Below are 25,589 nucleotides of genomic sequence, written 5' to 3' on the forward strand. Positions count from 1 at the left end.
CGTGAAAATTAAGCTTATAATCAAATACGGGAGTAGAGTCCACGTTATCTAATGATCATTTAATTTAAATTACCATCATTGGACATTGGCATTGGAATGCAATACCAATACCAGAGTATGGCTGATTACTAAAGTCAAGCACCAACCATTTGAGGGCAATAGCAGAATGCCCTACAAAGTACATCTTGCATGGGAATGGAAATCCAACCAACCATGAGGAGAACATCTAATTCCAACAACAGAGAGATGTGCCATATATATAACCAATCAATAGAGGGGGGAAAGGATTTTTGGTTCAGATTAAGCTTCCAGCTAACATTCAATTCAATTCTATTTCAGACAAGGATGCATGAATTCCCATCCCTATAACTACAGAAGGTAAAGCAAAAGCCAAATCAAATAACTACTTCTCAACTCTCAGCTGGGATGCAGCCATTACCCAAAAATGATGATGGAAATTCATAAGCAACTTTAAAGAGAATGAGGAAAATTTGGAATACCCTTCAACAAGGGGTTTTATGTGAGAATCTGCTTTTAAGATATGAGCTGGCCACTGAATCACATTATTGGGCATGCAGCTTGTTGTAGTGGTCTGCAGCCATGGATAATGACTGTATCGAAACTGGGAATCCTGGCCCCATCTGCATGTAATAAAAACGTCATGGATTACTTCGAGTAGAGAACTATGTGCAAGTCAACAAAATAATGTACATGGCAACAATTAGTAGCAGGACAGATGAGCATCCTGAATGCAAAGGCACAACCTTCTTGGTTGATATGCCAATCAAAAACAGAAAATGCGATCCTTCTGATCCTCAGCCTAGGGATATTGCAGCTAAAATAAATAAAAAATAATGGGCACCCAAAATGCATTGATTCCAGAAGAAGGGACTATCAACATTCAGCTAGAGCTAAATTAACACAGAAGTAGATGAGTGGGGTTTGAGAAACTACTGAATGCAAGTGATTGGGATCACCTAGCTCTTTTTGTAACATAGTCTCATTATACAAGCTACTTTGCCTAGTCTGTTTTAATATGAAGTCGCATAGAGATGAGTTGCTAATTTTTGGCCATGGAATAAACTAGGATTCCTGTCATTCTATAGCTGCCACATAAAATAATACAAGTGCAAAAAGAAAATAGCTGACAACAATTTTGAGGTCTTACCGTACTGCATAAATGGAAGGCGTTCACATACCCAGCATACTTGGAAGCTGCAAAAAGGGGGCAAAACATTCATCAAAGCATGAAAAGGTCCAATCTACATTCTATCACCAGTTGAAACACCAAGTTCTATCATATACACAAGTAAGAAGTCAAACCATGTTGGCCTTCAATCATAAACCACTATCAGAATAAAGAATATTACCAGTCAAGAAATAAGAGAAGTTGATGTTGTTGCAAGTGGAGATTTTAAGTAATAAAAATGCCTTGTGTATCAAAATGACTTTGATAACAAAAAAGGAAGTAAAACTACATGAGATTCCACAGCATCATGTAGAATGGTCTGACTCAAGGTTTGGCAATCTCTACCCCAACCACTATGCATCTTAGTTTGTGAGTTTGAGTTGACTAACTAGACCTGTTCATCCTCATTCAAGCCCATTGTATGAAATAATTTTGTACATGAGATTTATATGAATTTATTCAACCATTTACATGCAGCTGATTCTTGTAATCACTAACTATATCTGCTTTGTTCAGCATCTGCAGCTTAAAGCTACTATGATTTGCTTGGGCCTATGGTTTGACTTCAGATGTATGGAAATGCCAAAGAAAATCAGAGACACTGAGAAACGGAAGATACTTCATAGCTTTGATTTCTTTATCGAGAAAACTAAAAGACAAATTTGAGTCAAAAGTTTGTTGAACAGTAGTTACAGAGGTATTTCTAGAGCATGGCAGAACCACAAGACCACTTATCTTTGGGGATATGAAGACAGCATGATAGCATATGCATCATACTTTGCACCTAATATCATTTTAGGCAATGAAAAACAAACTCTCAACTATAAAACATCCACTTACTCTTCTTTAGGCCTGCTGGCTTTGCAAGCAAAAGAGCATTCACAAATGCACCAATGTTCTCCCGTAGAACCTTTTCTGAGAAACTCACCTGTAAATCATTATTTTTTCCTTGTCAGAAGAGGCATTCATATCCCTGTTAAACTAATCATATAATGAGAAAAATAACACTGTACCTTTCCAAGCCCAACATGCACAATTGCAGTTTTGTCCATTTTAAATTCCACACGACCTCGTTTTGCCTCTCCTACTGCCTTAGCAATATCAACAGTCACAGAACCTCGCTGCACAATATATTAATACAAATAATTGTTAGGGCCATTATTAGCCATCTCTTGATTCCATCCATCAAGCTAGAAAGTGAAAGATAACAAACTCACATTAGCGTTTGGCATCAAACTACGAAGAATCCTTGATATCTGCAAAATGATGAATATAACCTCATATATGAAGGGTTTTAATTCTATTAATTGCATATTTCGCAATACCCAAATTCCCAAACCTTTGTAAGACGGGGCATCATTTGAGGAGTTGCAATACACCTGTCGAAATTGAGCTTGCCACCACCTACATATATTTAAGTATGGGTTTCAAAAGTCAATTCCTCAGTTGATTGTACTTCAAATAAGAGATCTACATTTATAGTTAGAAAAACAAATGACAACGAAACTAAAATGACAAAGAATTCTGTTTTGCAGCTGTGAGGACCAACTGTGAGGAACACACCAACACAAGGAATCATCTGAAATAAACTTCCTTAATAAATAGACACACACATAAAGGCGATATCAAATGACAAAGAGGCTGAAATCAATCAGAATGTTGTTTTGCATCTGGCCAGAGGATGAGCTGCATGGAGCATACGAGCACAAGAAACCCTCAAAAGAAAAAACTGTAATTTTAAATATCAAAATCAAACTTGATAGGCATTACCAACTATCCTAGATAGAACTATCTCCTATTTCTGATTCAGTCCAGCCACTGTTTACCAGTCAATGACATGAAAAGAAGACAATTAAAAAAATAAACCTTTAATACAATTTGAAGCCTATTAAAAATATAATAAATTTTTAAAAATGTTTACATTTTCTCTAAAGAGTGAACTACTGAAAGGAGCAAAAAAGACTTGGTAAGAACATGCTATTTTCTTATAAAAAGAAAAAAGAAAGACCAAACTTAAATTTTCCTAACTAGCAAGATATAGATTGGACAGGAGAAAGTTTTAGACCCCATTTGGCACTTCTTGATTTCTTGAACCATTCCCTAACCATAAAAAGACTTCAGTGTTCTTGATCACACGTGAATGCACTTTAAAACAGTATAATTTCAAGACTTGAAACCTCTTTTCAGTAAAGTTGGGGGCAAAATGCCACTTTAAAAGAGATTACAACATACAAGGAGAAATTTATGAACTTATATTTTCAACATCCTCTTTTTACACTGATCTTTTTACAAGTGAATGACATTCATTCCCATAAATCATTTTTCTTCAGTTCTATGTTAATCATGTCATTTCGAATGTTAGACATTAAACACAGTCAGAAAGTCCATCTCATAAATCAATAATTCAAAAAATATCAGAAGATAGAGAGAGAAAAAAATCATATAGGATTTGTTACTTGTTTTCCTTCTTAAGTCCTATTGGGCCATCCTTCTTAGCCTCTAAAAGCCCACTTATTTCATTGGTAAATCATGTATTACAGAAGCTGCTGGATCATAATGGCAGAAAGCAAAAGCACAAGAAACACAGATTTGGACAGAGAAAAGGAAGAGCCCCATGGGGTGGAAATTGCCTTTTGAACTCCTAGTAAGTAGTATATATCCATAGCACTAATTAATCACCTTGGTGGAGATTCTTGATTTCATCAATAAGATCATCACCACCAACGATATCAGCTCCTGCAGCCCTAGCTTCTTCTGCAGCTGTTCCTTCAGCAAAGACAGCCACCCTGACAACCTGAGACAAGATAATACTTATCAAATAAACAAACTAGAATGTAATTTACAAAAATGGTACATTCATAGTCTAGCATAAGCTTGGATGGTACCTTCCCAGAACCATGAGGCAGAGTTGCAGCACCCCTAACCGTCTGCACTTCAATTCAGATAATAGTTAAGTGTAACCTCTTGAACAAAAAAGATTGAAAATAAATATAATAATGCCTCAGAAATATGTAAGCAACGCAAATCAACAGGAGAAAAAATGATGAGAACTTTTCATGGTTTCTGTAAGAAACTAAAATAGCATTTCCTTGTCTTATTAATTACCATAGCTGTCAACTTGTAAACATATCATGCATCATTTTCCTATTTGTTCCTTATATGTATCGTGCACCATAAGTTTTGCGACATATTGTAAAATAAAACAGAAAAATATGAGGAAAGCTCTGTCTTGAACGAAGACAAATCCATCTCTATTTTACTCATTGCAGAGATTCAGCAACAGTATGCTTCTGTAGACTGCATAGCATCAGAAGGTTCATATGTGGATTCCTTGATATAACTTTACTTAAAAGGTTCTACTGATTTTTTTTTCCTGGCTTAAGAGCATGAGAGATGAATAGAGGAGATGCAGAAGAAGAGAGAGGAGAAAGAAGGCAGAGATGAAGGGTGGGCTCAAAGCATTTTTCTGGGAGTCCTCCCCATAAGAAAGCAAGGCTCTTCAAATATTCATTATTATTAATCTGTCTCAAAGTATGCCCTTTTTTCCACAACCTGGCCTTAATTTATATGCTACACAAGATACTACAATCAATTAAGGACCTACTAAAACCATTCTGTCTTATAAGCCAATAAAAATATACGAGAGGGCACCAAAAATAAGAGGGACAACCATGGTGCACAAGGAACATAATACACAAGCACACAACTTTTTTATAAGCAAATGAAAATATACAGGAACCCTGGCACACAACGAACATAACACACAAAACACACACACACCAAAGGCCAAAAGCACACAACCAGTGCCAAATGCCTTTAGCCCTCCCTTAACCTATCTATGAAGTCTATAAAGATGAGACTCTCTTCCCTAGGAAATCCTTGAACTAAACAAACATGGATTTTAGGAGTAATTCTTTAACATTCAGCCCTAGCAGTTCCAAGTTTTGAAAATTCTTCTATTCCACCCCTTCATATGCACCAAAATAAACTCAAGGTGCCATTCTCCACATGTTCCTCCTCTTTCTATAGAGCTTCCATGCCAAATAGACAAAGTCTTCACAGATTTGGGCAACACCTATGAGACACCAAATGAAGGGAATGGCAAGGAGGAAGTTAGAAGAATTCTAAAACTCTTCCACACGATATAGTAGCCTATTTAGCTAGCCTCAGTTTGTATTTTTTTTATCAGAAGCCACAGTTTATATTCCTAACACTCTAAAATGTCCCAAAATGAAATATCATACATAATCAAATAACAAACTCCAACTAAAACTGAAATCACTTCAGTTATGAACATGCCAACATATTGTGGATCTGCCACCCACAAAGCCTCCAAAGGCATATTGTTTTAGCAGGATCCACTTGATTATTCGTATATTAGGACGCATAACATTAAATTCAACTTTGATGGATGCTCCCTAAACAACTTTGATGGATCAATTGGATATAGGCAGTAAACAGCATGGATTTAGGGACCTCATCATGGAGGTTGATTCCTTGTCTGCCAGAATTTGAACAAGTCTAGATCATGAGAAACATTGGCTCATGAAAGAGATTTTTTGAATAGGGTGCCCTATAAGTTCATGCAGAACATTAAAAATTGGGGAGATGATATCTAGCTTCTTTTTTCTTTTCTTTTTTTCTTTTTGATAGGTAAACAAAATAAATGTATTACAAGCTCTAACTAAACGTGCACCATAGATTTCTAGCTAAATAAAGATTATAACTTTGCAAATAGTTGGTGGACAGTTTCACCAGCCTTGATTGGTTCCTGCATTTTAGCGGTTGTGCTCATGTTATTTGATCCTTAAGTTCTTCCCTCTTGATTTAATATCATGAGAAAAAAGGGTGTTTTATCTAAATTTTAGAGAGTATAAACTTCTAATGACATCCAGTGTCCTTAGATTAGTATCTATCTGAAATTATGCAAATGACCAGATCAAGTAAAGATGTTAAAATACAGAAAACAAAAGAATAAAAAAATTAATAACAACAAAGCTATATCCATTTCAGACAAACCTAACATTTTCAGGCGCAATGCTCCCATATAGAAAGAAGAACAGATACATATTTAAATGCACCAACTACTATGTCATGACTGCATGTCAGGAGTATCCAGCTAACGTTACAATTTTAATTTGAGAACCATGTGATGGCATCACAATATCTAGTGCATAGATTGAATAGTGACTTGGGATTGATCAATCTAGTTTGAATTGGACCATGATCAAACATCATACATATTATCTCACAAAATTTTCTATAATCTAATGCATTTTCCAGGAATTTGATCCAAACAACATATGCACTGATCAATCATATTCCATTCCATGGTACATGATATCAGAAATAATATTAAAAAATACTTTAGATAAATTAGCAAGTACCATGTCACTTCGGCGTCGATCAATACCCAATCTCACATGTGCTTCAATAGTTTCATCAAAGTTCCGATTTGCATTAGCCTGAACAAGTGCTAGAAATAACACACAGAAATTAGTAATAACCAAAAATGTTTATAAAAATATGAATAAAATATTCATGTTTATAGCATGTTATAAGCAAGCAAAAATAACATAACAGCTCCAAAGTGATTAACGGCTCAAATCTTCAAATTTTTAAATGTTACTGATAATTTTGATTTTATAAGCAGAAAAATTAAAATTTAGGGGAGAAAACCAGGAAAAATATTTATGGGGTAACCATGACAATTAATGGATGTACCAATTGATAGTGCACAGATTATTTCCCCACGTAATAAATAGTAATCCTGTATTCTGATAAATGATTTTATGGCTCACAATCCTAGCCATCCTGATTCGATAATTAATACACTCCTAGAGCTAACATAGGAAATGAGGACCATAGTGGGTGATATACAGCAGTTTTGAGTAAAACTATATCAGGATAAAATTCAGTGAATTCCTTTTTTTATCTTTTTACAAGAAACATGTAATTGGAGATCATAACAAGCCACCTTGCCACACTGCATCTCTTAAGTCTCATTATTCTCCTGCAGATATTTACTACTTCAATCTTTGCTCCAAAAGCACACACATGCAGAAATACATGCACTCCACCTTTCCTCTGACTCATGGCACAGGGCAGGATGATGATAGGGTATACTTTGGGCAGGTAGAAGCTGAAAAGAATCATGCCCAGCCCAACCTAAGTCAGTTTGCAGTAGTTCTATTTTTTTCTTGATAGGCAAACAAGAATATATAAACAATTTGCAGTAGCTTTATGAGCTAAACAATTTGATTCTAGGTTCACAACTCAAGTAAACTAAATCAAATAGAACACCAACCCTAGTATAATTGAGACATGCATATAGAATCATAGATTGTGTGCCTTTAAAAGGGAAAACTCCTTTTAACTTAATAAAATAAAAATTAGATGGGAAAAAAAGTTGATAGAAATGAACCCCAAAGGGAAAGCTTGAAGAATTTTTTTGATATGGAAAGATCAAATATATTAAAAGTGTCTAATAAAAGCTTTCACAAAAGTTTTTTTAAAAAAAGGGCAAACAAAAAGCTTTGGCAAAAGCATACACAACATATACAAAAGCACAAAAAAGCCAAACAAAAAGGAGAAAGACAAAAAAGTAACTCTTCCTCCCTACTTAGTTCAACCAATCAATAAAGTCCACCATGGAAATTGAGGAATCTTCTATATACACTCTAAGCCGCTCCAAAAACTTGAATATAAGGATTGTTTGATCGCTTGATCCACTTCTCCAATAATTTCAAACATTCTCTTCTTCCTCTCCCAAATAGTCCAAAATAAGCACAAAGGAGTCATTTTCCAAGCTTTCTTCCTCTTCTTCCCAACAAAGGACCCATGTCAACCCAAAAGGGCACTTATTACCAAGAAATGCATCACTCACTTCTTGCCAAATAGGAGATAAATCAACAACCACAAAATGACTATTGTAGTGCAATGAAGGAGGATGTGATTAGCCGTTAGATAACATCTATTTGGCATCGTTCATCCCCTCCTTTTGAGCTTATCCAATGTTTTTTTTTTTTGATAAGTAAAGCAAGATATATTAATGAAGGGGCAAAGAGTTACAAGTATACAGGGGGTATACAAAGCATTTGAGCTTATCCAATGTTAAGATCCTTCCCTATGTAGCTTTCCAAGAAAAAAAGTCAACCCTTAGCAAAATCTAAGGATTCTAAATCATGCTTGAAGGGAAAGCCTCCATTCTTCCAACAAACAAAGAGGAACAAAGAGACTTAACAGAGAAATTGCCAAACTTCAAATTCAACCACAATATTTTATCCTCTATGTTGTGACAAATTGTCTAACCTTATAATCTCATAAAAAAACCTCCAACCCATCAAGATCCTAGTCATGGATTTGTCTTAAGAGGCGGGGGTTCCAACAACTCTCCCTTTTTTGCTCCCACACCTTAGCTACCCATGCATCTTTGGTAGTGACTAGGGAAAACATCTCAAGAAAAGACTCTCCCATGATAAGTCACTACACCACCTATTCTTCCAAAATTTCACCATCTACCTATTGCCCACCCTAAAACCAATTTTGCTATTAAAGGTCTCTCACCCGCTTTTGATTGTCTTCCACAAACCCACCTTATACTCTTCCCTCACTCTTCCCCCCCTTACTTCCTTGCAATAACCCACTTCCAAATGAAATCCCTCTTAGTAGCAAATCTCCAACAACACTAATACCCACACCCTGCTTCTCTAGTCCATACAAACTCCCGGTCAATTTACCAAGAGGCTTATTTTCAAAGGAACCTTCCCATCTAAAGAACATCCCTTTGAATCTTCAACCTTAGGCTCACCTTTCTAGGGATGAAAAATAAAAACATGAAATAGATTGGCAATCTTGATTGTGATTTTTAGATCAATTTACCAAGAGGCTTATTTTCAAAGGAACCTCCCCATCTAAAGAACATCCCTTTGAACTTTCAACCTTAGGTTCACCTTTCTAGGGATGAAAAATAAAAACATGAAATAGATTGGCAATCTTGATTGTGATTTTTGGAGTAAGTCTTCAAATGATAGGTATTTTATCTTCCACGTACCAAGTCATTTTTTAAATCTTTGCTCCACAACTTCTCAAACTCACAATGAGCCCAGAACACCAACTAGGTGCTCTACATTCTGAATAAGATCAACTCACTTTTCCCCAAATTGGTTTTTAAAGCTTGTCTTGAACCACATGAAAAATCAGCTCAAATGCTCCAAATGCCCTTGACTAGCATCACAGAGGATAAGAGTATCATCCACAAGGAGACATGTCCATTCCCACACCTCTTCTTCCACTAACTATGAAACCCACAATGAAGCCCCCTTCCTTTTGCCTATTCAAAATACAAGAGAGTGTCTCCATAGCCAAGATGAAGAGGTATAGGAAAAGAGGGTCACATTGTCTCAAGCCTCTAAAACTCTGGAAAAACCCTTGAGTTCCATTAAACAAGATGAAGAAACAAATCATAGAAATGAACCACTCAATCCATCTAATCCGCTTGGGACCAAACCTTATTTTTTTCCAAAATCACATAGAAAAAAAAAAAAAAAACCCTAATTAAACCACTCATAACTGTTTTTTTAGATCATAAACAAAAGTATTAATTAATATTTAGAAAACATGACAATGATGAGAAATCATCCCCATAAGATACAAACCTAATCAAAAGACCCAAAAAAAAAAAAAAAAAACTTTACAAGGAGATCCATGCAAAAGGAACAAAATAGGCGACATCTCTAGAAGCTCGTCTAGGCTCCTCCCCATGTAGGCCCAACCCTAAGGTATACACATCAAAAGCCAACTAAGTTGTAAATTGGACAAAGGTAAGAAAACCTTAAGTCAGTGGCTTCATTTTCTATAAGAATTGCATCCAATATTCAATGATCATCCACAAATGCATGCTAAAATCCGAAACCACTTTTTCTACCTTTTTTTATTATTATTTGCTAGGACTTTTGTTAGCAATTTCTATAACCCTCTCACCAAACTAATTCGTCTATGGTCTTTTAAATCCTCTACACCCCCCTTCCTTGGGAGTAACACTATGAAATTGACATTTAAGCTCTTTCAAAGGAAGTTAACTCAAACTCCCAAAAAATTCGCATCACCTCCTTTTTTACAAAGTTCCAGCAAAATTGCCAAAAAAAATTAGGACTCATAGGATATTTCTCCAAATTACTAAAACTTTGAAAAAGAAAAATTCCTAGCAACACCACTAAAAAAATACTATTATAGCTCAAACTACTTTAAGAAATAAACCCTTGCATCAAATAGATGCATCACCTATATTTACTTAAAGATATGGTCTCAAAACCGAGTTGCAACGAAAAACAACCCCTTCCTAATAAGAGCCCAACCAATCCACAAAATCAACTAAAGATGAAGGACCAAAACCTATTAAACAACTTGAACCATGCCTAGAGATTACAAAGAAAAGAGTGTTTCAACCCTTAAAAAGATTGTTCCTCATTTTCAAATGATCTACTATTCCTTTCCTTCCAAATTGTCCAAAAGATGCATGAGGGAATAGCACGCCATGCCTTTTCTGTTTTTACCCATGAAAGAGTCATGTCATCCTAATAATGTCTCTTTAATTGTTGATGGTAACATCTAGGACATGCCAAATAAGGAAAACAATAAATACTACAAAACCCTGCCCCACGTAGCCTCCCAAGCAAAAAATCCAACTTCCGATAGCACCCAAGAATTCCAAATAACACCTATTGAAAAAGATAATGAACTTATTGGCTCTAAAGATGAGCAGAGGAATTTAACAGAAAACTTGTCATTCTTGAACTTTGTCCAGATCACCCTACCTTCCTCTCCCCTACACACCCTCCTCTGTTCCAGGTTTCACATAGTTGACGCTAACTATTTAAGAAATAAGCCTTTTTTTTTATGGGCAAAATGAGATAATATATTAGAAGCGTAAGAAAAAACACATTGAGGTACACATGAGGTATACAAATAGCACCAAACAGATGAGCAAAAAGACAGAGAGTAAGCAAAATAATCTCTCTCCTTAGAAAGCACCCACCCAATCTACAAAGCCTATCATGGACATAGAGGAATCATCTATGTAGACTCTAGCCTTGTCCAAAAAATTACACACAAAGAAGGATTTGATAGTTTGATCTGACTGTTTTACTTCATTAAAACTCCTCCTATTTCTTTCCTTCCATAACCTCCTAAACAGGCACAAAGAGCAGCCCTTCATCCTTTCTTCCACTTCTTCCCATAAAAGAGCCATGTCAGCTCAGAAGTGTTCCTCTCACAGGGGAATGCATTACCCGAGCTACTCCAAACAGAGAACAAAAAAGTGTCAATACATTCTTGTTTTGAAGTAGTGAAGAGCATATGACCAGCCAACTTTTTCTTCCCTTTTACATGTAACATCTATTCGGAATATCCCATCCCCTCCTTTGAAGCTAGTCAAGAGTTAAAATTCTTACTTCCACAAGAAAATATAAGCCATTGCTGTTCTAACTGTCGCCACTCTTTACTCTTATTTCCAAAATTCAGTCCATAACAGAGAATTTAGCATGCATTACTAGGCTGAGTGACCTCTTCCTTTAGTAGTGGAAGTTATAGGATCAAAACACGTAGCAGCAGAAGATTACATCAATGGGTTTCAAAATAATTTCAAGGACAATGGCTCTTGCTACAATTTAGATTTCACTGTAGACAAAGATTTAAAAAAAAAAAAAAGTCAATCTAACTTTTTTTTTTTTTTTTAACATTGCTACAGCATCAGTTTTCTTCAATTCTCCTATTCATTTCTGACACACACATTCTAGATAATTTCATCTTCAACCACCTTCTTTTAAAGAAGCACATACAAAATTATTGTTTATTCTTTCACTTAAGTGTTCCCCATGTCAACTCAATTCCAAATGTTGTATGTCTATGATCCAAACACAAATCTTAAACTTCAAAGAAAAACATCCAGAATCATTTTCAAATGGAATTCATGCCTAAGATTTAAACCGTTTGGCCTGCAATTTGGCTACACCTGCTCTGCTTAGTGCTATACTTACAGCTTCAATAACCCTAAAAGTTGACCAACGTAAGAAAATATATTCAAGTTTCATAACTATTCGAACTAAAAATCATTGGCAATTGTACTTCATTATAGTGAGAAGGTTACACCGACCTTCACTTCTCTAATGGCATCCATCAAATCAAGAATAACCTTCTGTTCCTGCTTCTTCTCCACCTTTATCAGCCTAGGAAATGGAAAAGCCTTCTCTTCTTCAACTCGAAAAACCCTTCTTCTAATCCGATTCTCTGCCTCAATTCTGATCCTTTCTTTCTCCATCTCCTCACTCTCCTTCTTCCCTACTTCCTCCTCCGCCTCCGCTGTAACTCTGTCCTCCGGCAGCGGCGCCACCCGGGTCGGATACGACACAGGCGAGATCGAAGGCGCGTCCTTCACGTACCGCATGTCTTCTCGAGTCCACATCGAGCGACTCTCCGCGCTGCCCCAGTCGGACTCGGGCTGCCTCGGCCGCCGTGGGAGCGGCAGCTGAGGCGACGGTGTTTGGGGTTGAGGATTCTCTGGGCTTGGTGGGGATTGGTCTTTCGGTTTCATAGCGTAGGAAACGCTTTGGATTGGCACCGATTCAGTGCTCCTCTTTAGGGGCTCATCGGGTTGAGGCGGGTCCGGGTTTGATGATGATGACGATGATGAACAGAGAGATCTGTGAAACCCTAGAAGTGAAGCTCTGGCTCTGGTGGTGCAATGGCGGCGAGCATGAGAGAGGAGAAGCTCTAATGCCGCCATTGATTCAGCTGACTGAGCGAGACAACGGTACGAGGGCTTCTACGGGGTTTTAGAGACGCTTCGCCAACATAGCGCTGGGCATTGCTGTTGTAACGACACAAATTTTATTTTCCTTCATTTTACAAAATAAAATTTTAATTATTTTTTAAAGATAAATTAATTCAATATATTTAAAACATTTTTAATAATTCTGAAATCGTTTTTTTTTTGTCGGGAATTATTATTATGAAAAAAAAATTATATTATGATAGTAAAAAACTAAAAACCTTTATTTTTATAAAATAAAATAAAAATTATTATATGGTTTCAAAAAGACTTTAAGAGTTATTTGGAAGTGACTACTAAAAACACTTTTAACATATAATACTTTTTAGTAGAGTGTTTTTTATAATGATTTTAAGAAATGTTTCTAATATTTCTAATATTTAAAATTTTTTTTTTATAGTATTAAAAATATTAAAAACACTTTTTAAAATTACTTCCAAACACACTTTTAATAACATTTCTTCAAACTCTTTAATCCATCAAACAAGCAATCAACCCAATCCACTTCATATCAATATTGTACGGGTGTTCATATGTTTCTTCAAATTCATTGGACTTATTTTCTTTAATTATATAAAGATTATATAATTTTAAAATGTATAAATTGTTAATTAATTTTAATTATATTTTATTTCTTTTTATATTTTTCATGATAAAACCAAACATAGCATTAGGGTTTGTCATTGAGAAAAACACGAATTGAGAGAAGGAAGAAGAAGATAGATGAAGATATTTTAAATATATTGAAAATTCTTAGGTGGATGTGTTAAATGGATTGATGTTTTAAAATGGATGCGTAGTGTGAATGGGTGGATGCAAATATAATTGCTCATCTTGTATCATTTCACAATTCTATTCAAGCTTCATGAGTCCCCTGGTTTCCTACTAAAGGATTTTAGGAAGTGTTTTTAGTTTTTTAACACTTAAAATTTTTTATTTTTTAAGTATAAAAAAAATTAAAAATACTTTTTAGAATCACTATCAAACAGTCTTAGTACCATACATCATATTCAACAGAAATATATATATGAAAATTGAAAATAAAACCACTGAAAACATAACCTGAGACCACAATTATATCACAAGATCAAATATACATTTCTTATTTCAATTGAATGGTAAGTATATCACATTGATTGGGAGCATTCCCATTTTTCTTCCCTTCTTCATAGGGCCAATTTCCCACTTCTCATCAACAGACTACATTACATTAAAACTAAAATGGCTTTCAATTTAACACATATCACCTGAAATGTCAGCAAACAGCATTCCTGATTTGTTAACTTTTTCTCTTCCTCTTTTTTTTGCCAATCTCCAAATTGTAAAAAGAAAACAAATGAAACTATTGTATGAATCAAATGTAACTGGAGTTCCCCAAAAGTAAATCAAGCATGTCATCTGGAGTAAGAAGTGTTGTACCACCAATAATCAATTCTATATCAGGTCTTCCACTTTCAGACAATGCCTCTTGAGCTTCACGTACCTTTTGACACATTCAGAGGACAAAATGTCTTGTTACTGTTATGGTAATTTAAAAACAGAAAGAGCTAGTGTGCATTGTAGTGATAGAACATTGAGCCAAGTCTAGTCATTTGGAGAAGTTGATCGAGAATGGAAAGTGTAATAGGTTTTTGTGGTTGGAATGCTTGAAATTTGACAAATAATGAGAGAATAGACTTTAAATAAATAAATAAGCTAGAAGAGTTTAAGGAATTCAGACCTCAAGACCATTGATTCCTCCGATAACAAAAACCAGAATAACATTCTGGTCAGCAAGACTTGGTTTTGCCTGCATGATTCAAACAACTGAGTTCAGAATTTTTGAACCACTAAAGGAAGGTGTTTATTTGTTTTATTAGTATTTCCCTTTTTTAGGGGTGGAGGTGTTCGGAATACCTGTCCAAGGCCAAATCTTCCAAACCCACTTTTGAAAAGTCGCCCCACAGTAGAGGAATGATAATCCAACCCGGGTACCTCATACTTGCCAAGTACCCTTGTTAGAAGTTTATAAAGCAGTCCTTTACTCGTGGAGGGATCACCACTGAAGTCATTATCCAAGGCCAATGGCCCTTCTCTTAAGGGTATATTCCTCCTCTTCAAACTCGACAACTTATGAAGGACTTTGAAAAGGTTATCCACCCTGTCACGCAATTCCAACTTCAGCTGCATGTCACCGTAAACATGCCCTTTATTATTATTATTATTATCATCAGCATCTTCATCACCCCAGTTACCCCATTGATCATCATCAAAATCATCAAGTTTTAATTGATCCAAAGAATCCTCTTTGGCTTCCTCAGATTTGATCTTGTTTATGTTGGCTTCAAGCTCTTCTGTTAAACCATCAAGAAACTTCAGTTTAGCTATTGCTGGGTTTTCAAGAACTGCATCCACAATAGCTTCTTTCAACAAGTGCTCCTCTTGCCAAGAAAAAGGGCCACCAGAACCAGATGTTGGAAAATTCTCACCAGCCAAAATATATCCCGTAATTGTTAGAAGCAAAGCATCTTGAAAAGAGAGTAGGCCTTCCGAGGGCTCCATCTTTCCATTCTTCTGTTCATGTGATCCCACTAAAACACTCTTATTGATAAGATCACCAATCTGAGCTGCAAGACTCTGGCTCGTGTCTCCAGCACTTACACTCAATATTTTCTCAGCACTGGTAAACACATCCCATCTGGAAGAATGTAATTCATCAAGAGTGAAGAGTGTGGCTGCTGCTAACTGAATAATTCCTTTGTTTCTCAGTAAACATGATTGGCTTTTAGTCAGAGCTTTAATCATAGGTTGCAAATCAGATTTTGTGGCAAAACCAGGACGCATTTTCACATTCAGAGTCATTTTCTCCCGACGCAAAGTTTCTTGAAGCCACTTCTTTACTAGGATGGTTCCATCTTTCATTCTTCTATCTAGTATGGTTTCCAGGTATGGCGTTCCATGAAAATTTTCCATAGCAACAAAAGATCCACTCAGAAGCTCAATCTCAGATTGAGGGGACTTTTCAGAGTGAAGTTTGGCACTGAGATTAACCAAATCTACAATTTGAGCATCAGAGCTACCAGAATTCCACCCACATAAAAAAGCTTCAATGCTTTCCAAAAGTCGGAAATTATCTCTTGTGGAATCTTCTTCACAGAGAATTTTGCCAAGTGGTATCTGAACATCAAGAGGACGTCGGTGCAGGTTACCATAGCGATGTTTGGGTTGGGTTTGTGAGCCTTTTATGTGAGTAGAAGATGTTGTTCTTTCCCTACGGGGCAGAGATGAAAAAATACGATCCACAAGGGAGTCCCCATGGCAGCATGGAGTATGAAGATCAAGAGTGCGATCAATGAGTAATAACCCTGCCGATCGTTTACGTCGACCAACATCATAAAGACTTGACATGTCTGTCAAAATCTTCCCAACTGTTTTTGACAAATTGCCAAAGGAAAATATCTCCATTTTCAGATCCATCTGCATGTTTAGGAGAAAGAAATTCATAAAATCAGAAACAAATGAGAATGCCTTTAAAGGTGAAAGTGTAGCACCAAGATTTAATCCATCACAAGTAAAACACTGAGCCTAAAATATCAGAAAATAAGCCCTTTGATCTTGTATTTTCATACCTAGAAAATTCAAATAATTAAAATAGTTTAAAATAAAAAACATATGAAAATAAAACATATAAACAATTTTTCAAAATATAAAAATAAAATATATAAATATTTTTTACACATTAGAAGAAATCATCATAAGTTGGACTAAGACGAAACAAGGTTAATATTCCCTAACTGATTAGATTAAATAAGAGCAGGGAATGGTTCTGTGAAAATAAATGGTCAAGTAACTAAAATAAGTAAAAGGGGATGAAATAAAGATACTAATGTATCAAGACTATATTGGAGGATAAATACAAAGATAAACAGTACAAGGAGATTAGTAAAAATATTCTAGAACATCAGCACTGGAAAAAAGGAATAAATTCAGGTTTAAGCATGTAGAGCACATCTGACCTTGGTAGTCAGGTGGTACAGAAAATGTGCAGTAAGAGTTGCCCCAGGGGGGATGTCATCGCCATCAGGAGGCAATCCAGTACTTAATGGAGGCAACCCAGGACTAAGGGAATCCTCATGTTCAGTTGATAAATATGCTTCAGCAATTGCTCCCTCTGAAGGCAAGATGAAGACTCTTGGTGAAAAAGGACACAAAATCATAGGAAAGTGATGGACAGAAACAACCAATTTTTGCCCTACATCTTCCGTGCGACCTACTGAATTATCTTGATATAAATCTCTTGGACTTGGCCTAGCTTCAATTTGAGAAATGCTCTCTTCAATAGGACCAAGTTGTGACCATCCCTCATCTTCCAGGGTCAAATTCTCCAGCAAGCTAGTGTCTCCTGACTGTCTGGATTTTGTCTCACATTTCTTAACAAGCTCCTCATAATCTAGAACAAGCAAGGATTCATATTCATGAAAAGCATCTGGACCCAGAGGTGAATCAGGATATGCTGAATGAGCTATCTGCAATTGTTGTGCAGTTAATAATACTTGATCAAAATAAAACAGATGAAGTAAACAAACCATGAAATATAGTTTGATAACCTTTCAAATGTTGCTACAGCAGTATTATATTTCTAAGTTACAAGTTTAAGTTGCAGGACATTTCAATAATCATGTCATCCTATGTATTCAATCTATGACACCAACGTAGGTGCGTGACCTTGCATTTCAGTTTATCAGTATAGAATGTGGAAAGAATTGAAATACCGCCATCCACAGCAAGACCTTTTTAGTTGTATGCATATATTAGGACATGTTAATAATAAATACATGATCTATTTCCACTATTTATAATATGCATTAATAGCAAATTTCATCCATACAAATGCCAGGTTGAAAGACACAATCATATATGTTGCAAAGTTAATTATTTGCATTTTTTCTTTTTTTATAAATAAGAGAATATATTAAAAGTGCCAAAAGAACTAGTACACGAGAGTACAAAGTTAATTATTTGCATAGAGTATGGCAAATTCAAATTAATAAAATCAAGCAACTAAATACAATAATGACAAAGAAGCACCTCTGAGATAGACGTAAATATTGTGCAATGGCGAACACCTTGATGCGTGCTCAGACAACGTAAGATATACCGATGTGCATCACTCAGAAGACGTGATGTGATGACCACAATTTTCCTCACGGGATCAAAATTTGGTTTCCAGTCAACCACCTACAGAAAGGGTTGAAATGGGAAAATTATAACATCATCCATAAGCTACCATAAGTAGATGGTTTCAGATACAAAGAATATAAGAACATGCTAGAGGTACCAATATTAAATTATGTAATATCACATCCTAAAATGGTTGTAATTGCAACCCAGGACACTTAGAACACTGGTGGATTGTGAATGGTACTCGGATCCTGTAATGTTATTTTATTTTGCTGCTTTAGTTCCACTTGTGTGCCAGGTCCTGGTGTACAACAGCCAAAACCACAAAGAGCAGGCCCCTTAGTACCTAGATATTTGAGGTTAGTTTTGGATATTTGGACTTTAAAAATAGAGGAATCCATCTTTGGCAAAATAGAAATATATTCTGCAGTACTCCAGCACAGCGCATTAAAACAATGAAATGTGCATCTATTCAAATATTATCACAGAGCATATAAAATATTTTTAAAAATTACTAAATTGGCAATGAGTTTCTTGGTCCAGAAACCTTGTAGCATATCTTTCTCAGAACTTTCGAGGAGTGGGAAATTTATTTTCTACATGAAATGGTGTATGGATTGCATTCACTTTTCAAGCATAGTGCAAACATCCACAACTCATTGAATGAAGAAGGGAGGGATGGGGATTAGTTATTGTCAATCAATTCATTTCAAGAGTGAAAAATTTGCTAATTAGTTGAAAGTCGGTCATGAAAAGTTCATGAAGCACCAACAACAAAGTAGACAACAAATGTCACAAATAGCTTATATTAAACTAAAAAAAAAAAAAAAAAAGATTGTCCTTACTGTATCAAGGGGAGACATGTTCTCCAAGCTGCAAACAGCCCGCACTCCAAGTTGCAGTAACAAGGGGAATGCACCAAGGAACTGGAAACTCTCTGTGCATCCACCATCTAGGTAAAGAGTGGCACCCTCAATGTGATCTGATATCTAAAAAGATAAAGAGAAATCGGAATGCGTCATTTGTCAACCCATAAAATCAGGTTGATTCCATACAAAAACAATTGAAGGAGAGGTAAAGTTTAGAATACATGGGGTATCTGGTCTACTCAACCGACAATTTTCTAAAAGGGCAAGAAAAGAAAAATCCCACTAGGATAAGTACCCCACAAAGCAAAGACTCTTTTGCACTGGTTGCAACAGAGACCACTGCCACTCACCCCCACCCCTCCCCCCAGCCCAACAAATTCCTGCCCACAATACACAACTAATTATCCTCAAATATTCTTCTATTGTGTTCCTTTCATCTGCACCAAAGTTGACTGTGAGGAACCAATCCTCATGCTAATTTCTTGAATCCACTTCTTGCCAGAAGGCACCATCCCCATAAAGAAAAAGAAAACAAAAGGATAAAAGGGTAACAATTAAAAAAATAAAAAATAAAAAACAAATAAAGAAAAACACAACCTTATCCAATCTGCCCAAGGTTGCTTCATTAAGAAATACACATTGGAAAGCAAATGGGTCCATTTAGAAATGAGAACAGGAGATGCCAATAGGCAAAGCACAAACATGTGAAGAACACCTTTCCTGTGGATGTCACACTGTAAAAGCCGATTTCTTATTTAACTTTTATAAACAGAAACTTTTTTTAATAAGCATTTTAATTGAATTCCAGCGGGTCATTGCAAATTTTTATTAAAAAGGCAAAAAGAAAATTCTAATTTCATGAGAGATATGCTAATTATTTGCTCAAAGAGAGGGACGAGTAGTTTCAAAAGCTGAAAGGGATTAAACACTATTACAGAGAGGAATCCCTATAGATTCAATATTAGCAGGCCACCTGCCACAATCCCGTACTTGTTAACACACAGTCAAAGCAAATTATCAATCTGGAAGTCTCCAATGATTCATGAGACAACAACAAGGGAGCAGTGTGGGGTGGGGTGAAAAACTCAATAAATTCACAGAGTAAAAAACTGGGCCCTCTAGTTAAGAAAGTACTGTGGGTGTAGAAGATGCCAGCAAACGAATCTACCAGGCCAGAAGTTTTTCTTCTAAAATACTTCCATTAATATCAAGAAACTAGGTTCTGAAATAAAAGAGGATTTGGAGGACTTATTTCATTTCCCAGAACAAACTGATTGCAATTAAGGGGCCAATCAGTTGAATACGAAAAGTTCTTAGTATGGTACCTAAAAACTGCCCTATAATAACATAAAAATGACACTTGATAAAAAAAAATCAAAGTAAAAGATCAAAAAAGAAACAGCAGTGGCATTTTTGTTGATAGCTCTATATTTTATATGATTACATCAAACAACCATCATCGCATAGACCAATCAAATAAGACGAAGATCCTCAGATGGCGGAAAAACACACTTACTTGGTTAATAGAATCAAGGCAGGACTTGATCACATCAACCAAAGCCATTTTTCAGGCTGCAGTCTTCAGTACATGAAAGCAAGCAACCTGTAAGATAATCAAGAATCTGTTAAGAGTGAAAAAACAAAGATATCATCCATTGGTTGGCCTAGCCAACGGTAATCTTAAATCCACTAAGAAGTTCATCTTTCATCTAGACTGCAACCTACAGAACAACCAAGGATAAGAACACTAAGGTCACACATAGGAAAAGAAAGTCATCGACTTTCCAGAGAACCAACTTTGCCAATGAATTTCAAGAAAAAAGTTGTGTGAAGTTTTGCTTGATTGCTCAATTTATTAATACCATGGGAAGTCATATGTATGAGCTCAACAGAGAGAGAGAGAGAGAGAGAGAGAGAGGAGGGGGGGACAAAAGAAAGAAAGAAAAAAATACAACCAAAAAAGAAAAAGAAAAAGTGTAGACATTCATGTCATCTCTGAATTCCCAAGATCAGTCATTCCCTACTCTAACCAGTGTGCCCTAGGATTATAGAGAAAAACTTAAGTTTCTCAACAGGATAACGCATTATCAGCTTCTAGAGAAAGAATGAAAAAAAGGAGCTTTAATGGAATGAAATCAGAATGGTCATATGAGCCTCCAACCAGGATGCTACATAAAGAAACCTACCAGCTCCAGCATTGGAATGCCAGTGATGAAAACGAAAAAAAAAAAAGATACATCTTTTCATCTCAGAATTCCCTTTCCTATAATTACAACAGTGACTTCTCATAACCTCTCATCACTAGCAGAGGGAACACACACACATGCAGAAACACACACAAAAACCAATCAAATTCCATATAAACCCATGCAAGTTTAAATCTAGGACAAACTTTCTCATCGTTTGTGCAGTGGCAAGATTGATTAGAAGTTCATTCCAAGCAATTCACAGAGGACAAAGGGCTCCTACAAAGATAAAGGATGGGATTTAGAACATTCTTCATCAAGTGCTTACGTTACCATGATCATGACATTTATAATTGGGATGCAAATAAGTTAATGCAAGGAGACAAGAGATCCTAATTGTTTTACAGATACTCTATAGCTATATCTATACATAAATGTATGAAGAGTTTGTTGACCCCCATTATATCACTTATTTCCCTTCACATTCCACATCTTTATTATACCTATAACAATCATAATGAATTCACCTTGACGATTTTAACAAATTCACAGACATTTTTATAACTTAGCAGTTATAAATTCATCTTGTTATTACTTTTCTCATATTTTCTCTAAATCCATCTTTATGCAAGAAAACATTCCCAAATAGCAAACATCGTCAATCCTAAAAAATTTCAGTCTGAACCGTAACCCAAACTTGCAATAGTTCCACCGCTGTTCAAAGATAAACCCCAGAACAGAAATAGCATCTCCAAGTTATAAAGCAATCGGATAAAATGAAGAAAAATACAAGAAAAATCATATTTTGATTCCTATGGTACCTCTCCCATTCTTTACCGCCAAAAATTAAAATAAATAAATAAATAAATAAAAATTAACTAAGCCAAAGGGTCCTATGAGTTTTACGTGAAGTTACATTTTCTGTATTTTCCTTCATTTTCTCAGCATCCAAACGACTGTTTCTAACCTAGAAATTGATTGAATTGCGAACCGAGATTGGCAGTACCTTGATTCAAAGATCGATCGAAACGCACCGTTCGGAGAAGAAATAATTGAATACTTCCGTGTAAATAGGGATCGAGGCTTCTTGTGCTGCAACCAAACCCTACAGCGGTTTACAGCTTGAGTATTGCATCAGGCTTCAGCCAGGTGAAAATGGGCTGAGTCCCCGGCCCAATTTTTAAACTGTTGGGCTGTAAGTTGGGTGAGTTCTAATACAAGTCATAAGCCTTTTTTTTTTTTTATCAAATTTTATACCTTTCATGGTTTGTCCACACAAAGCTCAATCCATCATCATTGTTGAAGACTGAAGTCAGTTTTAGATTTTACAAAATTTAATAAATAATTCAACTTTTTATTTATAGAGATATATTCATGAATATATTAATTATAATAACTTGTTATTTATATAGATATATTTATTAATATATTGATTTTATGATTAATTAATTAAGTATATCTAAAAATATTTTAGAATAATATTTATTATTTTATTTACTAAACCAATATTTGAAAAACTTAGGACATGTTTGAGAACTGTTTTTTAAAACCGTTTTCTATTCTCTAGAACAAAAAACATGTTTAATATTCAAAAACTATTTTCTGTTTTTTGTTCTTAAGAATAGGAAATAGAGTGTTTTGGTAACATCTTTTAATTATTTTATGTTGTTTTTACTTGTTTTCTAATGGTTATTTTAAAAAATAATTATATAAATATATATAATAATTAAAAATAAAACACTAGATATAAAAATTATTATTAAAACATATTTAAAAATAAATTTAAAACATTTTAAGTTCCAAACAAACTTTTGTTTTACAAAACATCATATAATAGTTTTTAAAAACTATTTTTCAAAACTGTTTTAAAAAAACAATTACCAAACAAGGCCTTAATGCACCTTTAACTATTTTTATCATTTTAATTCAAAATAATTATATAATAATAATAAGTATCTCATTTTTAAATCAAGTAATTATAGACTCTCAATCATTCTATAAATACTTTGTGTTTTCTTATTTAAAATAAAAACTATTTTTTTATTTCAATAATATTTCACATAATTAAAATATTATTTAATTACATTCACCTAATTTTCAAAATCATTATATTATTGTTATATCAAATTTATATTATATAACCAAAAAAACAAAAGTCTTGGTTTCAATCTCCTTATATTATCCTTTTACACATGTATATAAATATTTTTTACAATATTAATTCCATATTTCAAAAGAGTTAATTCATTATCTAATAAGTACTCCTTTTGAATTTGACTTATATTATATTTGGTTGGCCAGATTAGATAAGGATATAGATACCCTAAGATATTATTTATGTAAAATATCTTATCCCATACTAATGTTTGGATGCCTCAAGGAATTAAAAATCATATAAGAAAATATAGCAATTCGAATGTTTGCTCACTTGATATAAGGATTGAATATTTAAATATTTCAACTATATCTTATATTTTTTATATTTATAATATTATTATGACACCTTAACCCCCGAGGGTAGGAGTCAACATAAAGGTAAAATATGCAAAAAATGACTAAATAATAAAATAAAATAAAAAACAAAAACAAAAGTCTTAGATTCTCCTTTCAGAGTGAGTTTATAGAACTAAAACTATCTTTCCAATATAAAAGTTCAAGGATTCACATAAGTATAAAGTACCAATTTAGTTCAAATTACATAACACATAACCTAAACCAACATATCTAAACAAATGTGTCATGGCCAAACATAAACTAAACTAATAAAAACCTTCTTGTCCCCAAAGCCACTCATTGTCATCTACAAGTGGGGTACATGGAAGGGGTTTTCAAAAGTAAAGGTAATGAATGTTACCTAAGTAAGGAATATACTAACAATTTCTTTTGTTAAAATAAAAGTAATATAACACATGATATAACCTTTAAACATATAAAACATAAACAATTTTTTTTCCCCAAACTAATGGGACCTTTCAAAAATAAATGATCTTTCAGTTCAAAAAGGATTAACCAACCATATGATAATATCGGGTTTGTGACTACTACACTATCCTCGTATGACTAAGTAATGAAGTCAACTATACAACTAGTCAAATATTAAAATACATAATAGGAGTGATATTTTTTACAACATAAAATTCCCTTCATATGATAAAATGTTTTTCTACCCTTTTAGAAACATAACATTTTAGAGAATATTTAAGGGTCATAATTCCTTATTTGATAAAAATGTAAAAATTGATTAAACTTAGGATTTATTTAAATAAATAAAATAAATCTCATTAATACAAACCTATTTTAACCTAAGGAAAATTTTATATCACATGCTAGTAATTTATTCCTATAATAATTAATTTATATTAAAAAAATTATTATTTTCTTTATCCTAATTTACTTACGGTGTTATATGTACACGTGATAGTTGATTTTTCTTACTTGTATCATTGTCCTCCAATCACACCAAAACAAACATCATCAGTTTTTTTACTCTTACATAATAAAACCTTCGTATTATATTATAAATTCTATTAACCTATATTTCTTTTTCCTATTTAATTTCCTTTATTATTCATATTTGCAACCTTTTTTCTTTATCCAATTAGTGAATCATCCAGATGCGTCTATCATTCTATTGCATTGTAGAAGTCGATGCATATGCTCTAGTTTTTAATTTGATGTGGTCCCCTTGAAATTTTTTGCAGGCTTTCAGATTCTCCATCTCGTTCTCTATCACAAGTGTATGGCAAGGCAGATGTCTCTACTCTTCAAAATTTTACTGTTCTACATATTGATGCTTTCATTGTTGGAAATCATCAGACCGCTACTGCAGCCGAGGCTAGTGGAGGGGCCTGAACACCTATATCTTTTTCTAACTTTTTGTGATCCCCCCATCGGCTTCTAAACCCATTAAAATTTTCTGACATGAATTCCTAGATGGTGAACCCCCTGTTCATGGTGACCTTCTTACATGACACACAAGATTTTGGTGGTATGGATGGTACTTTGTCATCTTAGATGTAGTAGTATCATGGATTTGTTTCGTATCACTCTGTAACACTTATCACTTTCAGATTTGAACCCATCTCTCCCCCAACTTTATCCTTCCATTTACCACTCTTACTCATTTCATTTGTTGGGCTATGTTTTTGCAGCTCAACCCATCTACTAGGGTATTTTATATTTGGATATTTTATATAAATATAGCATTAGGGTTTTGGTAGTATGAGAGAAGGGGGTGATTGAGGAAAGGAAAGAAAATCAGGTTGTTTTATGGACACTGTTCTATGGCTCAAAGGTAACAGTTTCCTTTATTAACCTTTTAAGGAATTTTGTAGTATGTTTTCTTTCTTATTTTCTTA

At 34.6% G+C, this 25,589-nt stretch overlaps 2 protein-coding genes across 5 annotated transcripts; both read right to left on the reverse strand.

Annotated features, from left to right (window-relative positions):
* Window positions 1–230: 230 nt before the first annotated feature.
* On the reverse strand, window positions 231–13,083 carry LOC100257519 (uncharacterized). Its single transcript, XM_002281089.4, has 10 exons — window positions 12,342–13,083; window positions 6,577–6,654; window positions 4,075–4,116; window positions 3,869–3,983; window positions 2,529–2,593; window positions 2,407–2,445; window positions 2,203–2,310; window positions 2,030–2,117; window positions 1,169–1,215; window positions 231–641 (listed from the first exon to the last, which is right to left on the reverse strand). Exons 1-10 carry the CDS (start codon window positions 12,969–12,971, stop codon window positions 564–566), a joined length of 1,290 nt encoding a protein of 429 aa, XP_002281125.1. The 5' UTR covers window positions 12,972–13,083; the 3' UTR covers window positions 231–563.
* A 1,007-nt stretch (window positions 13,084–14,090) lies between these two features.
* Window positions 14,091–22,383, reverse strand: LOC100262654 (sec1 family domain-containing protein MIP3). Of its 4 annotated transcripts, none has more exons than XM_010658748.2 (9): window positions 22,238–22,383; window positions 21,438–21,510; window positions 20,562–20,648; window positions 19,022–19,165; window positions 18,084–18,233; window positions 17,012–17,521; window positions 14,913–16,472; window positions 14,737–14,805; window positions 14,091–14,499 (listed from the first exon to the last, which is right to left on the reverse strand). In XM_010658748.2, the coding sequence occupies exons 3-9, from the start codon at window positions 20,607–20,609 to the stop codon at window positions 14,371–14,373; spliced, it is 2,610 nt and encodes an 869-aa protein (XP_010657050.1). In that variant the 5' UTR covers window positions 20,610–20,648; window positions 21,438–21,510; window positions 22,238–22,383; the 3' UTR covers window positions 14,091–14,370. The 4 variants fall into 4 exon arrangements, with proteins under 4 accessions (XP_010657050.1, XP_059597143.1, XP_002281104.1 ...); XM_059741160.1 differs by lacking the exon at window positions 22,238–22,383 and adding an exon at window positions 22,148–22,231; XM_002281068.4 differs by lacking the exon at window positions 21,438–21,510 and having other exon boundaries at window positions 22,238–22,377.
* Between the last annotated feature and the right edge of the window lie 3,206 nt (window positions 22,384–25,589).

This window comes from Vitis vinifera, chromosome 12, assembly GCF_030704535.1.
Source record: "Vitis vinifera cultivar Pinot Noir 40024 chromosome 12, ASM3070453v1".
Taxonomy (NCBI): domain Eukaryota; kingdom Viridiplantae; phylum Streptophyta; class Magnoliopsida; order Vitales; family Vitaceae; genus Vitis; species Vitis vinifera.

Coding starts and splice junctions, on each gene's coding strand:
- LOC100257519 (XM_002281089.4), bottom strand. CDS start 12,971: ATGGCGGCATTAGAGCTTCTCCTCTCTCATGCTCGCCGCCATTGCACC. Junction 6,655..12,341: donor ATGCCATTAGAGAAGTGAAG/GTCGGTGTAACC, acceptor GCACTTGTTCAG/GCTAATGCAAATCGGAACTT. Junction 2,311..2,406: donor GTTTGATGCCAAACGCTAAT/GTGAGTTTGTTA, acceptor TATATTGTGCAG/CGAGGTTCTGTGACTGTTGA.
- LOC100262654 (XM_010658748.2), bottom strand. CDS start 20,609: ATGGCTTTGGTTGATGTGATCAAGTCCTGCCTTGATTCTATTAACCAA. Junction 17,522..18,083: donor TATTTACGTCTATCTCAGAG/GTGCTTCTTTGT, acceptor CAACAATTGCAG/ATAGCTCATTCAGCATATCC. Junction 14,806..14,912: donor GAAGATTTGGCCTTGGACAG/GTATTCCGAACA, acceptor TGAATCATGCAG/GCAAAACCAAGTCTTGCTGA.